Source organism: Nyctibius grandis, chromosome Z (genome assembly GCF_013368605.1).
Source record: "Nyctibius grandis isolate bNycGra1 chromosome Z, bNycGra1.pri, whole genome shotgun sequence".
NCBI classification, from domain to species: Eukaryota; Metazoa; Chordata; class Aves; order Nyctibiiformes; family Nyctibiidae; genus Nyctibius; species Nyctibius grandis.
Window position 1 is genome coordinate 34,134,767 of NC_090695.1, and position 17,970 is coordinate 34,152,736.

The following is a 17,970-nucleotide window of genomic DNA, read 5'->3' on the forward strand; positions in this document are numbered from 1 at the left end:
GGTGCTCCCATTTTTGTTGCAGGGAGGGCAGAGCCTGGCTCCACCAGTCTATCTCCATTTCAGCCTCCCAAATGCTCCTAAGCCTTTCTACTTCGGCTTGAAGCCTTTCAACCTGGTTTTGCAGCTGTGCCGCTCGGCCAAGCAGATCATCTACTTGCTCACAGCGCACACAGCCCCCTGACACCACAGAGACGCTGTAGCATTCCCTGCAGCCGGCAACCTGCACCATCGCCTCCTTCCGTGGGAGCTCTGTCTGGGTTCCCACATCCATTTTGGTCTTCTTCCACCGGGTAGATACCATTGTTCTTTCACTGAACTGGGAAATACCTGTTGGTGGCACCCCTGGTTCACAGCTCCTTGGCACCTTCCTCGCCTTGTGCACTGGGAGGGAATCAGCGCCCTCCCCAACGAGCTGCAAACAACTGCAGCCTCTCCTGCCCTGGGACACACCCAGTCACTGCTGACTCACCCAGGCACTGCTGAGTCTCTCCCCTCTGGCCAGGGACTAGTCCCTGCCCTCCAGGAGGCTCTTTATCAACGATAATAGGGGGTGGAACGTTTAAATCGCCCGCGGTGCCTCCGGCTACGCCCCCTCCTCTCCTGATTCGTTGCCGGGAACCTCCGGGTCCGGGTCCGGGGTCAGAGGGAAGCAGCTCGGGGCTGATGCTTGCGGGGGGCTCAGGGGGGGCCCAGAGTACGAAAAACCGCCCGGTTAAGCCCGATGTCGCCCTCGCCCCCGCACTAACCTCAAGTCGCTGCCGCCGCTTTCGCTGCTGCTGCCGCTTTTCGCTGCTGCCGCCGCTGTCAGCTGTTTGTTCTGGTTGTATCGTCGGCAAACTTGCTGAGGGCGCACTCAATCCCACTGTCCATGTCGCTGACAAAGAGGTTAAACAGCACCGGTCCCAATACCGACACGTGAGGAATGCCACTCACCACTGGTCTCCACTTGGACATCGAGCCGTTGACCACAACACTTGGAGTGCGACCATCCAGTCAATTCTTTATCTACCGAGTGGTGCATCCGTCAAGTCCATGTCTCTCCAATTTAGAGACAAGGATGTCGTGCAGGACAGTGTCAAATGCTTTGCACAAGTCCAGGTAGATGACATCAGTTGCTCTTCCCCTATCCACTAGGGCTGTAACCCTGTCGCAGAAGGCCACCAAATTTGTCAGACATTATTTGCCCTTAGTGAAGCCATGTTGGCTTTCACCAATCACCTTGATTTCCGTGTGCCTCAGTATAGATTCCAGGAGGATCTGCTCCATGATCTTGCCAGGAACAGAGGTGAGACTGACTGGCCTATAGTTCCCCGGGTCTTCCTTTTTCCCCTTCTTGAAAATGGGGGTTATGTTTCCCCTTTTCCAGTCAGTGGGAACTTCATCAGACTGCTACAACTTTTCAACAATGATGGATAGCGGCTTAGCAATTTCATCCACCAGTTCCCTCAGGACCCGTGGATGCGCTTCATCAGGTCCCATGGACTTGTGCACCTTCAGGTTCCTTAGATGGTCTCGAACCTGATCTTCTCCTACAGTGGGCGGTTCTTCATTCTCCCAGTCCCTGCCTCTGCCTTCTGTGACTTGGGTGGTGAGGCTGGAGTACTTGTCGGTGAAGACTGAAGCAAGAAAGTCATTGAGTACCTCAGCCTTCTCCATATCTTGGGTAACCTGGTGTCCCGTTTCCTTCCGGAGAGGGCCCACATTTCCCCTAGTCTTCCTTTTATCAGTGACATACCTATAGAAGCATTTCTTGTTGCCCTTGACATCCCTGGCCAAATTTAATTTTATCAGGGCTTTAGCTTTCCGAATGTGCTCCCTGGCTGCTCTGACAATTTCCCTGTATTCCTCCCAGGCTACCTGTCCTTGCTTCTACCCTCTGTAGGATATCTTTTTGCACCTGAGTTTATCCAGAAGCTCCTTGTTCATCCATGCAGGCGTCCTGGCATTTTTGCCTGAATTCCTCTTTATCAGGATGCATTGCTCCTGAGCCTGGAGGAGGTAGTCCATGAACACTAACCAGCTTTCTTGGGCCCTGCTTCCCTCCAGGGCTTTATCCCAAGGGACTCTCCCAAGCAGGCCCCTGAAGAGGTCAAAGTCTGCTCTCCTGAAATCCAAGGTGGTGAGCTGGCTGAGCACCCTCCTTGTTGCCCTAAGGATCTTGAACTCCAACATCTTGAACTCCAACATTTCATGGTCGCTGCAGCCAAGGCTGCCCTTGAGCTTCACATCCCCCACCAGCCCCTCCTTGTTGGTGAGAACAAGGTCCAGCATGGCACCTCTCCTCGTCGGCTCCTCTGTCACTTGGAGAAGGAAGTTGTCATTAACGCATTCCAGGAACCTCCTGCATTGCCTGTGACCTGCTGTGTTGTTCTTCCAACAGATATCAGGGTGGCTGAAGTCCCCATGAGGACCACGGCCTGTGAATGTGAGGTTACACCTATCTGTCTGTAGAGGGCCTCATCCACTCGGTCTTCCTGGTCAGGTGGCCTGTAGCAGGCACCGACTATAATGCCTCCTGTCCATGCCCTCCCTTTAATCCTCACCCATAAGATCTCTGTTGGCTCCTTCTCCATCCCCAGGCAGAGCTCCATGAACTGGAACTAGTCATTGACATAGAGGGCAACACCCCCTCCTAGTCTCACAGAATCACAGAATGTTAGGGATTGGAAGGGACCTCGAAAGATCGTCTAGTCCAATCCCCCTGCCAGAGCAGGATTACCTAGATCATGTCACACCGATATCATGTTCCTACATGTCCAGGCAGGTTTTGAATGTCTCCGGAGAAGGAGACTCCACAACCTCTCTGGGCAGCCTGTTCCAGTGTTCAGTTACCCTCACTGTAAAGAAGTTTTTCCTCATATTTATGTGGAACCTCCTGTGTTCCAGCTTGCACCCATTGCCCCTTGTCCTGTCAAGGGATGTCACTGAGAAGAGCCTGGCTCCATCCTCATGACACTTGCCCTTTCCATATTTATAAACATTAATGAGGTCACACCTCAGTCTCCTCCAAGCTAAAGAGACCCAGCTCCCTCAGCCTCTCCTCATAAGGGAGATGCTCCACCCCCTTAATCATCTTTGTGGCTCAATATATTCGTTAATGACTTGGATGAGGGAATAGAGTGCACTGTCAGTTCACTGATGACACAAAACTGGGAGGAGTGGCTGACACCCCAGAAGGCTGTGCTGTGAATAGTACTGGTCCCAGTACCGACAGTTGAGCGACTCCACTAGATACAGGCCTCCAACTAGACTCTGTCCCATTGACCACCACTCTCTGGCTTCTTTCCTTCAGCCAGTTCACAATCCACCTCACTACCCGATCATCCAGACCACACTTCCCCAGTTTAGCTGCGAGGATGCTGTGGGAGACTGTGTCAAACGCTTTACTGAAATCAAGATAGACCACATCCACAGCTTTACCATCATCTATCCACCGGGTTATGTCCTCAGAAAAGGCTATCAAGTTGCTTAAGCATGACTTCCCCTTGGTGAAGCCATGCTGAGTGCCCCTAATGATCCTCTTATCCTTGATATGCCTAGAAACAGCACCAAGGACAAGTTGTTCCATCACCTTTCCAGGAATGGAGGTGAGGTTGAGCGGTCTATAGTTACCCGGGTCCTCCTTCTTGCCCTTTTTGAAGACTGGACTGACATTCGCTTTCCTCCAGTCCTCAGGCACCTCTCCCATTGCCCACGACTTAGCAAAGATGATGGAGAGTGGCCTAGCAATGACTTCTGCCAGCTCCCTCAGCACCCGCGGGTGCATCCCATCAGGGCCCATGGATTTATGGATATCCAGGTTGCTTAATTGGTCCCTGACCCAGCCCTCATCAACCAAGACAGACTCCTCCTCTATCCTGACTTCCTCTGGGGCCTCAGGGGTCCGGGGCTCCTCAGGACAGCCTCCAGCAGTATAGACAGAGGCAAAGAAGGCATTCAGTAACTCCGCCTTCTTTTTATCCTCTGTCTCCAGGGCCCCCACCTCATTCATCAGTGGGCCTACATTGCCTCTAGTGTTGGTTTTACCTGCCATGTATTTGAAGAAGCCCTTTCTGTTGTCCTTGACCTCTCTTGCAAGGTTTAATTCCAAGGAGGCCTTAGCTTTCCTAGTTGCCTCCCTACATCCTCTGACAACAGACTTCTCCCAAGTGGCCAGACCTTCCTTCCATGATCTGTACACCCTCTTCTTCCACTTGAGTTTGCCCAGCAGTTCCCTGTTTAACCATGCAGGTCTCCTGGTACCCTTTCTTGACTTCCTACCTGTTGGGATGCTTTGATCTTGAGCTCGGAAGAAGCAGTTCTTGAATGCTAACCAACTATCTTGGGCCCCCTTACCTTCTAGTACCCTGTCCCATGGGATTTCCCCTAGCAATTGCTTGAAAAGGCCAAAGGTGGCCCTCCTGAAGTTCAGGGTTGTGATTCTGCTAGCTATTCTGTTCCTGCCACATGAGATCCTGAACTCCACCATCTCATGGTCACTACAACCAAGGCTGCCCTCAACCTTCACCGCTTCAACCAGACCCTCCTTGTTAGTGAGGATAAGATCCAGCAACGCTCCTCTCCTAGTTGGCTCATCCACCATTTGCATCAGAAAGTTATCATCAATGCACTGGAGGAACCTCCTGGACTGAGGATGGCTGGCTGAGTAGTCCTTCCAGCAAATATCAGGGTAGTTGAAGTCCCCCACGACAACCAGGCCCTTTAATTGTGAGATCGCTCTCAGCTGCCTGTAGAAGGCCTCATCAACCTCCTCATCCTGATCCAGTGGCCTGTAATAGACACCCACAACAGTATCACCCATGCCAGCCTGCCCCTTAATTCGTACCCACAAACTCTCAACTCGCTCCTGATCCACCCCTGGATAGAGCTCAATACATTCTAGTTGCTCACTCACATAAAGAGGAACTCCACCACCTCTCCTTACTGGCCTGTCTTTCCTGAACAGGACATAGCCATCCATGACCGCATTCCAGTCATGCGAGTTGGCCCACCAAGTCTCTGTAATTGTCACTAGATCATAACCCCCTGACCCTTCTGTAGTCTTCCTTGATACGCCTCGGACTGCTCTTGGCTGCATGACTGGTGCCCACGTCTCCCCTGCCTATCCTTCCTAAAAAGCCTGTGTCCCTCCATTCCAACACTCCAGTCATCAGAGCCGTCCCACCACGTCTCCGTGATGCCAATGAGGTCATAGCCTTGCAGGTATGCGCATGTCTCTAGCTCCTCTTGTTTCTTCCCCATGCTCTATGTGTTTGCATAGAGGCATTTCAGCTGGGCCCCTGGTGAAGCTGACTTACTGTCTGAAATTCCTTTCAGCTCCTCTTCCGACGCTCTCCTGCTGACCTGACATCCTTCTCCAGTCTCTAGACACCTATTGCTGGCCCTGGCACCCGACTGGCTGAACTGGGATGGACAGAGGTTCCCCTCTCCTGGCAAATCTAGTTTAAAGCCCTCTTCAACAGCTTGACAAGCCTATGACACAAGACACTCTTGCCCTTCTCTGTCAGATTGACCCCGTCAGCTGCCAGAAGACCCCGTTTCTCAAAGCGAGTCCTGTGGTCTAAGTAGCCAAACCCCTGTCTGTGCCACCAGTCCTGTAGCCATGTGTTGATTTGCCTAATTCGACTGTCACTTTTAGTCCCCTTCCCTTTGACTGGAAGCATTGATGAGAAAACTACCTGGGCCCCAGAATCATTTACCACTGCTCCCAGTGCTCTGTAGTCGTCCTTGATACACCTCGGACTGCTCTTGGTTGCATCACTGGTGCCCACGTGAAACAGCAGCAGCGGGTAATAGTCTGTGGGCTGTACTAGGCTCGGTAGTCTCTCCATGACATCCCTGATGTGAGCCCCCGGTAAGCAGCACACCTCTCTAGAGAGTGCATCAGGTTGGCAGATGGGTGCCTCTGTGCCTCTCAGTAGAGAGTCACCTACCTCTATCACCCATTGCTTTTTCTTAGTAGCACTGGTCTTTACACAGCGAGCACACTGGGCTGCCTTACTGGGCTCCAGTGTCACTCCTGATGCAGCAGGTCTTTCCTCCTCAGACTGCAGAGGACTGAAGCAGTTCTGCAAGGGCACCTCAGGCTTCGTGGGAAGTCTCTTCCTCCTGCCTTTGCATCCTTCCATTCCTCTGCAGTTTTATCCCCCCTTCCTTCTGTGTGTGCCACTGGGGGGTTCTGCAGGGGCACCTCAGGCTTTGGGGGAAGTCTCTTCCTCCTGCTCGTTCTTGCCTTTACAACCCTCCATTCTTCTGCAGTTTTATGCCCCCTTCCTTCCATGTGTGCCGCTGAGGGGTTTTTCAGCTGTTTGGCCATTGACTGGTGGGGCCACTGCAGACTGCACTTGGACCCTGTTATCCAGCTCCTTCTCAGCCTCCCTGATGTCACACAGCCTCCTCACCGCCTCCTGCAGCTCAGCCACCTGCTGCAGGAGGTCCTCCACCTGGGCACACCTGATGCAGGCAGGTCTGCTGCTGCCCATCCCTGCCCCGGGCAAAAGATCCAGGCACTTACCGCAGCCCAAGGTCTGCACTGCAGCCTCTCCCTTCAGCAGCTCTGTCTGGGTGGAGGCATCGGTCACGGCTGGGGTCGATGGTGCAGATCCCCGAGCCGGAGCTGCAGCCCTCGCTCTCAGGCGAGCGCCCACCACTCTGCCCTGAGGGTCAGGGAGGGCGTCTGCGCCCTCCCTGCGCGCCCTCCCGCGCGAACTGCCGCGCCTCGCCCTGTTTGCCCGCTCTGGTCGCTGGCGCTCCCGGGGCCGCCTTTGCAGGACGGGCCGCGGTTGCTCTGGCAACGCCCCCGCCTCGTCAGCGGCTGTCCGCGAGCGCTGCCGGCTCCGGGCCGCTCCCGCCGCTGCCCCGGCGTTTCCTCACCTCAGGAAAAGCCGCCGTGCGGCAAGACCTGCCCCTCCGTTACGGGACCGGCCGGCTCCGGAGCAGCTTCCCTCAGCGACTGACTGATGTTACCCCTTTATCTAAATCTACAGTCCCAGTACGTTCATGAGTTCTCATATGTTCCCAGTTTCAGATTAAATCCATAAATCTATACCTGGGGCCAACTGATATTCTAGCAGTTTCAAAAGCCATATGTATTATGGCTGGAAACAGCATATAATCTTTCATATTTCATATTTTTAATTAGTTATTTTTAATCAAAATTTAAAATTTGAATTTATTTAATTTTAACTTCATAACTAATAAAATATATTTTTGTTCATCAGGCATTTGCATACATATATCTTTATGCATGGTTTTTAAAACAGGATCTGATGCTAGTGTTGTCTGAAGTAGCACTGGGCTGCCTGAGTAAGAAATAGGCAGCAGAGTCACATATGCCTTACAAGAAATTGATTAAATAATCAATAAGACAAGCAAAGAAACAGATCAAATTTTACAGTCAGTCAGTTTTAACACTCAGACAACTCTTCTGCCTTTTTCAACTGCCATGGCCATTGGTAGAGAGATAAGGGCTGTTGCTTATTTTCTATGAACCCCAAAATGAGAACTTTCGTTGGTTTATAAGAGTATCTTTCGAAACACATGCAGGGACATTTCAAGAATGGAAAGTCTTGTAAATACATTTCAGGAAACTCTGAAGACAAAGAATATTTCTTCCACCTGAGTTTTCACATTGTATTTTGCTTTTTTCTCCCCCTTCTCCCTTTCCCCCTCTCCCTTTAATTTACAAAACTTTTAATGTGATATGAAAATGTCATTTTATGTTCAACAATGTGGAAGCTGTGCATAAAAAGTGCTTCAATCAGTTAATAAAGGGAAAACCTTATCTTAGGGAGTTAAGAACAGGTCCATGCTGCTGTTAAAACATAAACCTAACTATCAGTCTTCCCATTTGCATTGGCTGGACTAGGAATAATTTTTAAAATATAACAGAAGGAATAATCATGGCATTAGAGATAAGAACTTTAAATGTTAAAAAGGATTGCTTACATCAAACTACCTCTAAGAAAAAAATATGTATGTACTTAGTGTTACTATTTGTTACATATGTACATACTGTTGTTAGTTGTCTCCAACAGTAATGCCAGGACTGTCCGTACTGATTAAAATAGCTAATAAAATTACAGAAATAAATATTTTCTTTTTCTTTTTTTGAATAAAAATCCAACTTCAGAGAAGAATGAGAGAAAAGAAACCTCCTTGTCACCCTACATTTGTTGGAATAGAAGGATTAAAAAAAAGAATTTAAATCATACATTTTACAATTTTTTTTCTAAATTCTGTAAAGCTGACTGATCATCTTCAATTCCTATAAACAGACCCTTAGCAGTTAATTCTGCAAATCAGGTAACACCATGTAATATCACAATACAAGACAGTTATCTCCAGTCATAAAAGCAACCCTGCAGACTGAAGAGAGTTATATTTCATGAAGTGTCTCCAAATCCAGTTTCCATTCATCTCCAGGTGACAGAATGAAACATCCAGGTCATTTAACTGCTACTATTTACTCCCCTGAGTATTATCTAGACAGTAGACTTTGCAATACATTCATATCCTCACCCAAGAAGGATAGTTAAAAAAATGGATTTTTTCATTTACTGTCTTCAAAAACTTCTTGACGAAGTAAGAATACAATTCAGGTGATGTATATTTGAAATGGAAGAAGCCCTCCCCTCTTTTATGTGTTATATCTTGGGAGGAAAACCTTGTAGCAGCTTAACCTCATCTAAAAACCATTTATGCATCTTTTCAAGATGACTGTTATTTGGGCAAATTTCTGTGTAATTGATGATCATACAAAGCTAAGCTACCCAGGGCAGCACTAAAATGTAAATCAACTGCATTCATAATGCATTGTTTTGATCAATAATTGATATAATACCCTGTTGTGCATGGCACTCCTGTTTCAGTTATTTCTTCTTTTCTTCAGTCTGTCATATGCTGCCTACTCATATTACCATTTTATGGTCAAAAATCAGAAACACGATATTCAAGTATTAGTAAAAAAGTTTGTATTTAAGAGCATCAGGACTATAATAATGCCCATTTGAAAAGAACTGCACTTAACTTTCCTGGCTTTTACACCGCACTCCTTTACAACAACATAGCACTTTCAGGTCTATGAAGTTAATTAGTTATGTCTAGAAAGAACTTACCACGTAAAACAGTGAGTCTCGTGGACACACTTATTTCGCCAACACTATTGGAAGCCACACATTCATAAATAGCTTCATCTCGTGGCGTGCGCAGTGGTTGTATTCTGAGGACTGATCCAGATCCATCATCAAACTCTATTACCTATAGAAGGAAAGAAAAGCTGTCACAGATGTTGTTACAAATGCCTATCCCTCAGTTAATCTGCTCACAAACAGTGACCTGTTGGTATTCATGTCATCAAAGCCAGGCTCGTTTTTCAAATACACATATCAGGAAAAATTCCACACATGGGAAAGTGTTTAAGTGGCAATGCCTTGTAACATACATTGCTACTCAGTGAGTATTTGATGGCTGCTCTAAGATAGTTTAAATAAAGGACAGGATGAAAAACAAACAACAGCAGAAAAAAACCACGAGGTAACAAGGCCTGTAAGAAAGGATTCTGTAACTCAGTGCTCTTTTAACCTGAAGTTTACCACTAATCTCTCTCTATTCTCTTAGCTTAAGTACTCTACCTTCAAATGCCAGTTACATTCATTTCGATTGCTGCAGGCTGTATTCCCACTCTACTCACAGAGTGCAGTTCACTCATTCACTTAGCTCCAAATAGAAAAAAGGTCAACAATTTCTGAACAAGGTAGGACTACTCAAGTTTAACTATGCATTCAACACACAGAACATAAGTAAATTTATTCAACAATGTATTAGAAAACATGTAACCAGTTAAGAGACTAAATAATAAGGCTAGACTTTAAGGTTTAGTTTTTAAATTGCAATTTTTACACAATAAATATTAATTTTCATATGAGAAAGAATTAAGTGAATGGCTCTTATTTCCTTCTTGTTCTGCAATCAGAATCTCATGAGATATTGGTGAGTACTGCAGCACTTGAGTCATTGGGAAAGGCTTCCTAATAATTAAGTAATAATATTAATCTATTTAATCTACTTTTAAAAAAAATATTTATCAATAAATGTTAGTACTACCATCAGGTAAATGGCACTTATCAAGAAAGGGCACTCACAATTATTTTTTTTACCAAATAATTAATATTTGGCCATAATCTATATATACACACACAAAACAATTTACATATATGCCTATTTGCACATATGTTTGTGTCTGTATGTCTAATTTACACGCAAGCAATCTACTAGATCTCTATACTTGTTGAGAGTAAGAGAGAAATAAAGTACAGTGTTGGAAACTATGGTTATATGCCCATTAACTTCTCATTTTCATTGTAGGAATTGCTCAGTTGCTTCTTAGCAGTGGGAGAGGTCTAAGTGGAAATAAGATAAAAACCTATTTTTTTCTGAGAAGAAGTTGGTTTCGTAGCCCACAGGCTGTATTACTTTTCTTTGTACTTTAAGTAAAGCCATTGTCCTAAACAAACCTAGACAACACAAAATCTCCATCTGATCCTAGCACAAACAAAAGAATAACTACAATTCTTGATAAATTGACATTTATGAGGGAAAGGAAAATTTCACAACCTTAAAGCAGAAAGACTAACAATTTGCAGATAAAAAAATGAAAGCACAGGATCCAAATAATCACAATTGTTACACTTAAAGAGAATAATTGTTATTGTTTAAATCTGAATGCTGAATAATCCTAGCTGGATGGCCAATAAAAAGAATTGCAGCAGATTGGGTTGGGCAAATATTTGCACAGATTAAGTTTCAAGTCTGGTGTCTCCAAGATATGTATCATAAAATGGATTTACTTTTCTTGGGATAAGTTCTTCCCTTTCCTGTGTATCACAGATAGTTAATTCCTCCAACTCCCTCATCTACTGAATGGGAAATATTTTTTTAAAAAGCATGGATTTTTGAATAAAACCAGCTTCATGCCACAGGGTAGAATGGTGCAATTTTTTAAACTTTTTTTTTTTACCCTTCTGTGTTTCTTTTTAAGTTCCTCTGAGAAAGACTTTGTAGTAAGTTAAAGTAGATTTTTCTATTTCATATTATTTGAATTGATTTGAAGCAAGAGGAGAATAAAGAATCCTCCTGTATCACGTTCATTCATAGTATATATTTGCAATAAACAAAAGATGAATGATTAATAGCCAAGTCCCACAAGGTCTTATTGTAGCCTTTAATTTCAGAAACAATGTATAGCTCTCACCAGTATTCTCACTCCGTTGTGAGGATTAGCCTGTTGAGCAAGAACATTCCACATTCATAGAATCATAGAATTATAGAACAGTTTGGGTTAGAAGGGACCTTAAAGATCATCTAGTTCCAACCCCGCTACCATGACACCTTTCCACAAGACCAGGTTGCTCAAAGCCTCATCCAAGCTGGCCTTGAACACTGACAGGGAGGGGTATCCACAACTTCTCTGGGCAACCTGTTCCAGTGTCTCATCACCCTCACAGGAAAGAATTTCTTCCTAAGAGCTAATCTAAATTTACCCTCTTTCAGTTCAAAACCATTACCCCTCATCTAATCACTGCATGCCCTTGTAAAAAGTCCCTCTCCAGCTTTTCCATAGGCCCCCTTCAGGTACTGGAAGGCTGCTAGAAGGTCTGCCCAAAGCCTTTTCTTCTCCAGGCTGAACAACCCCAACTCTCTCAGCCTGTCTTCATAGGAGAGGTGCTCCAGCCCTCTCATCATCTTCATGACCCTCCTCTGGACTCACTCCAACAGCTCCATGTCCTTCTCATGTTGGGGGCTCCAGGGCTGGACACAGTACTCCAGGTGGGGTCTCAGGAGAGCAGTCTAGAGGGGCAGAATCACCTCCCTCGACCTACTGGCCATGCTTCTTGTGATGCAGCCCAGGATACGGTTGGCCTTCTGGGCTGCAAGCGCACATTGCTGGCTCATGTTGAGCTTTTCATCAACCATCACCCCCAAGTCCTTCTCCTCAGGGCTGCTCTCAATTCATTCTCTGCCCAGCTTGTATTTGTGCTTGGGATTGCTCTGACCCACATGCAGAACCTTGCACTTGGCCTTGTTGAACTTCATGTGGTTTGCACAGGCCCACCTCTCAAGCCTGTTAATCTTCAAATATATAAACAGGCCACTGTCAAGAGAGAGGGAATAAACTATTTGTTCCCTTGTTGCAAGATAAGACAATTACTATGTACATCAAGTTCCAGCAAAAAAGTTCAGTTTCCACATGAAAAAAAAAAATCATGGCAAGGTCCATGAAATACTGTAAGATGCTGTCCAAGTTTATTGGAGGTGGGGAAAAAAAAAAGTAACCCCCAGCATCCCTGAGAATGCATGTGGTTTATATGGCCCACTGAAGTCCCTTCCAGCTGTATTTACAAGGCTTCTATGAAGACAGGTGGCCAGGTAAAACATTTTCTTATGTTGTATTACTAAGTAATCAAACTCAGAGAAATATAGAAAATATTAATGTGAAAGAAGAGGAAAAGAAGCCCAGCTAATTATTCTCTTATTGGTGCAGCTGACCATCTCAGATGTTTCTTTTTTTCCCTAATGTTCCATGTGTCTTTCCTGAATGTCATTTCTACTGTTCTTCTGTTCTTATTTAGGGATTCTATGGTATGAATTAATGGCCTTACTTTGGACTGGAAGGAAAGCTGCTTAAAATATTGATGTGCTCTGCACACTTTACAATTTCTCTGCTCAGTGGTTATAATAAAAATGATAAAATACTTGTTAAGTGTTTTCTATTTCTTTGAATTACATTCCATCTTACTTGGCTACATTGCTTGTTCAATAGTCCACTAAAGGTATTTTCAAAACATTTAAATTATTTTTTTATTGTTCCATTCAAATATTTTTTATGGAAATAAAACTGTTTTATTTTTGCTTATTCTCCCTAAAACCAGGTATATAGGTACATAGAAAACAATATATGAAGCAGATAAACCACAACAAATAGCAAAATAAAACTGAATCAACACAGTAAAGATGTACATGCCCAATCTTTCACTGTTTAGAACTCACCTTGAGTTAAAAGTTTGTGACCAGAAGGGGATAAATTGTGTGGAGTTTATGATAAAATTTCTACTTTAATCCCTCTAGCCAATTACAATCCCTCTGCATACGCTCTGCAAAGTGCAAACATTTCTGGGCACTAGGAGGTCACATTTAAATTCATGCTTTTATTTCTCACATTGTAGTAAATATACAAGCAAAGAATTAGTTTGGTTAATGAACAAATTCCAACGGCTTTAAACATTTTTTGAACAAAAAAGGAACAAAAAAAATTTAGTTTATACAAGAAATACAATCCTTTTCTGCTGACGTAAATCTAATCTGAAAGTCAGGGAAAGCAATATTCCCAAATACTACTAAAAATTAACACACAAAACATCAATATTCAGTCAACTTTTAAAAGGTGTATCTTAGATCATTTGCTCATAAAATGCATGTCACAAATTAGTCATCTTCCAGACAGCTGTTTTCTTAATGCAGAAGTCTCTTATTTCACATTGAAAATAGTGAAGAGACACAGTGAAAATTATAGAGTCTTAGTGCCAGTTTTGATACTCATTCTACAAGCCTTCTCCCACTTTCTGAATTTTTTTCTTCATGTTAAAGGTCAATCCATATTTGATATTAATTGTTCCTGCCACTGAAAGAGGGAGTAATGTTTGTTTTCTTATTTCCCCCAAATAACCAGTATCCTTTGAACAGATTATCCTCACTGTTTCCTTTAATTGAAGGTTGTGGAGAGAGAGAGGAAACAACTTTCTCTAAGGCCTTTTCCTAGGTTATTGTTAAGAAAAGAATCAAAAGCAAATAAGTTTTACATTTTCTCTTCAGTATCAGGAACTACAACGTCCCTTTAATCTCCCTCTGCAACAGTGGTAAGCAATTGTGGCAGCAGAAGCAGTAGCAACCTAAGTCTGTTCAATGCACGCTGTCAAAAAGGAGGAGGCTTGTTCTCTGGGGACAGCAATCACTGGTCAAATAATTTTCCCCCATCTCCTTCATGTAAAAGATAGTAGGCTGAAAAGAAGCATGCTAAGGCTCCCCAGTTAGATCATGCTAGTTTAGAAAACAGCAGTAGCAGTTTTCTCTTTAATAGTGCTATGCATAACCAGTTTGCAAAATAAAAACTTCATGAGACTGCTCCCGCTAAATCATCCCTGACAGTCATAGCTATTTTGCTTAATTCACTGATAATAAAGCACACATATTGGGATTAGAAGAGAGGCTGGAATTAATGTTTTTCAGAGGAACAGAACAATGGACCTAATACCTCAAATCTCTGATTGCTGACTTTCTTTCCCTTTTTGTTCCAGACAATTTTAGGTCTTGGGTCTCCTGTGGCTTGACAGATAAATGAGGCAACTCCTCCAGAAACTCCTGTCTGGTCAACAGGAGTTCTTGTAAACTTTGGTGGTGCTGAAACAAACAAAAAAAACCCAAAATTAATCTAAGTAGTAAACATAAAAAATAAGCCATGTCAAGATTTCAAAATGAAAAAAAGGACATATTTTGTTTCTGTAGTGACAGTATTCACCTACAAGAAAATGCATTAAAAATATAACCAAAACGTCAGAAAAGTACTTACAGATTTTACTAGTGAAATTTATATTAAAACAGAAATCTAATAACATCAGAATAGCAAGATCACACATTGTATTTTATCACAATTATAAATAAAAAATTCAATTTGTCTTCTGTTGCAAAATGAGCTCATCAATCAGCTGGAATAAGACCATGATTCATGACTTGATGTCATGATCACAGGATGTCATGAAAACAGGATTCCCACCTTTGAGCCATTAAAATCAGTGTCGTTTAGGAGAAAGCATTTGTAATTTGCAGTGGTGGAGGTAAATGACTATGTATTATATGTATTAAGAATCCATGCAGAAAGGACTGTAACAGAAGAGAGATTTATGATTGGGCATAGTTTCACATATAGCTCCTGTTCACTCCCAAATTATTCTACCCTGTCAGAAAGAAGTGAAAAAAGATCCAACTTTTGTAACTACAGAAGAAGAGAGAGAAATGGAGAAATTACTTTAAAAGTAGGAAAAGGCATTTTAATTCATTATTTTCTTTCCATTTCTGTTGTAACATAACTAAAATTAATTTGTCAGACTTGCCGTAGAACAAAACTTTCGAACTTACACCAACACAAGACATGACTTCTAAAGACTTAATATAAAAATCTATGAGATTACGGCTAACCACAGTATAGAAATGTTGAAGAGTTCCTGTAAAGATTTACATAATTTTCTTCCTTAGCAGAGAAATTTTTAGAGATCAATACACTTTAAGATGCTGATTTGAATGATATGAACACTTAGGGTCAATAAATGATAAAAAATCCAGGTCTTTGCTATATAGTCTGACTCAGTTTCAAGTTGTTATATGTAGTTGCTCTATAGCAGCTGTTGCAATTAATTTTTGCTCTCAACTTCAACTTCCAGCAGTCAGCTCCTTTCTGTGCTCAACCTCTTCACTCTTCTTCACTTTCCTCTCTTAGTTCTGACAGTTATGTACCTGTACTGTTAGTTTTAATTTCTAAGTTGCTGCTCTTCACTTCTTATGTCTAACCCCTTATTCTGCTGAACTGGTCTTTCCACAGGTAATACTTCTTGTCGGCATGTTTATTTAAATGTCAGAAACCCAGCAGACTACAAATATGCGTGTATGTAACACTGGAAGAAATCCTGAAATAATTTAAAATGCCGAGAAAATATGATGTGGTTATTATTATAAAACAAACTCAATGTTTTTGTTATGCTGCTACATGAAATATGAGAGTATGCAGATTGTCCTAAGTTTACGAAATGAAATGAGTCTTTTTTACCCTACCCCTAATGTGTAACATACCAGTAACAAAGAAATTTTTTTTAAAAATGCAGTAAAAATATAATGTTCCTGAAAATCTGCATGCTTTTTTCTTTAATAGAGATGTCAGTCAAAATTGTTATTGCTCAACTTTTCAGAATGCTTGATGGTCCTTGAACTATCTGCTGCACTAATTTTGCCTAGTGAACACGTACCCGAAACCAAATGCAACAGCAAATCTGAGCAGAGCAAAATAGTGTGCCATCGCTGCCACGGGGAACTTACAAAAGAACTTCTCTGATGTCAAAAAATTGCCAAAACCACGGCAAACAAAACACACTTAGAGCAAAGAAACTAAAAATCCTTTCCCAAATCACAGGCTTTATGCCTGGACCACAGGAAAGACAGAAATGTATTCTGATGAAGAGCATCTGGGTTTCACCAAAACTGCTAGCTTTGAATCCTTCTCTATGCATGTATTAACTCAGCACTGTGACATGTAAAGAGACATGACCGAATCTGATATGCCAATATGCTGTGACACAAATTGTGATTGTGTGCCATCAAGTGAAAAATGATGCGCTGCCATTCTCTTTTTATTCTTTTTGACATTTTGTGAATTCAGTGTTGAAAGAAAAAACAATAAAAGAAAAACACTGTGTGGGCAAGTCCATTAGCACAGAGTAACTATGTATAGTAGCTCATAGGCAGCCTTTAAATTCTAAATTTGTGCCTCACTCATACATTCAGTGACTGCCCAACTGATAATTTCAACAGCAATAAAGTAACTTACTTACTCAGAGACAAGGTCTGTTTTGGAAAATTTGCCAATTTTGCCATGCATTACAAGGGTCAAGGAGGGAAAGCAACTCAATTTAAGAGCCATGCTGTGCATTCATTCCTGCAACACTTCACTAACTGTCTTGGGACCAGGAGAACTGAAGATTTTTAAACAACAAAACAAATGCAACGAAAAATTACAAGCAAAGAAGGGAATCCCTTCACTCCCTATCAGACACTCAGATACAAACTCTCCATTAGTGCAGTTCAGGTAAACACAAGAGAGCTTGCACTAATTTATACCACATGACAATTTACCTAGATGAAGAAATTGCTGCTGTAAAACCAGTTTTCTGACAATCTCTTCATCTAGGACTGGGCCAAACCTGGTAAAGGACTGTAACTGCAATGACTCCTTATGAAAAGTGCTTACTAGCTTCTGCAGAGCTGTATCTCTATAGCGGAGTTGCAAAAATAGGGCTGAATACCTAATACGGCTTTGGTAGGTAGCTGACGAACAGTATTTTCCCAGTCCAACATCAATTTTTGTTGGATTGACAATTAGTAAAGCTGTTGTTTGTTAACTAACACCACTTGCTACAAAGCATTGGAGGCAAAAGACAAGCGCAGTTGTTATATAATGATGTAATTCCCTATTTGTGGACATTTTTCAAGAAAAACAAGGTTTTAAGGTTGTATGTAAATACCATATTATTGTATGTAAAGACTGCTATTTTCTACATCAATAAAAGAGCTCCACATTCCAGTATAGAAGATAATTGTGATGATGTTTGTGTTTCACTTAGACCATAACCTAGCTGAAAAAATAAGGTATGTGGCTGGTTAAAGTTTCCTTTTGCATAAGTAATTCCTGTAAAAAAACATTGCCACAACTCTTCTCCAGTGTCTAATCTTGAAAGTAAGACAGTTATCTTTGAGATATCATATGGTATCAGAAAAGGTAAACTATTATTAGAACATAGACAATTTTATCTGAAACAGGAAACTTACAGGTCCTGTACACTTTAGGAATTCTAATGCATATAATGGTTGTTTTCAGCAGTTCAACTTTGAATTCATAAAATTAAATTTAATTTGGCAAACCAGTTAAATTCTCTGCTTCAGGCTCAGCAGCTTCATCAAAAGGATAATAATGTCTGCATGTTTAATAGGTGTTGTGAGGATAAACTGACTTATGGCCAAGAGATGCTCAGACAATGGTGATAGTAGCCAGCCAGCCATGGAGAAAGACAGGTATTATGCAATCTTTCTTTTCATTATTCAATCAACATGTTCATCTCGTTACATATAAAGTGACCATCATCACTGTAAGGT

The 17,970-nt window shown here is 42.7% G+C and overlaps 1 protein-coding gene across 1 annotated transcript in view; it reads right to left on the reverse strand.

Moving 5' to 3' along the window:
• The window catches only part of PTPRD (protein tyrosine phosphatase receptor type D), a 438,191-nt gene that overhangs the window by 242,551 nt on the left and 177,670 nt on the right, over window positions 1-17,970 (reverse strand). Inside the window, exons 3-5 of the mRNA XM_068423460.1 lie at window positions 14,309-14,454; window positions 10,612-10,614; window positions 9,117-9,258 (exon numbers count right to left, since the gene is read on the reverse strand). Of these exons, the coding sequence (XP_068279561.1) occupies window positions 9,117-9,258; window positions 10,612-10,614; window positions 14,309-14,454 (291 nt within the window). The remainder of the gene's footprint in view (window positions 1-9,116; window positions 9,259-10,611; window positions 10,615-14,308; window positions 14,455-17,970) is intronic.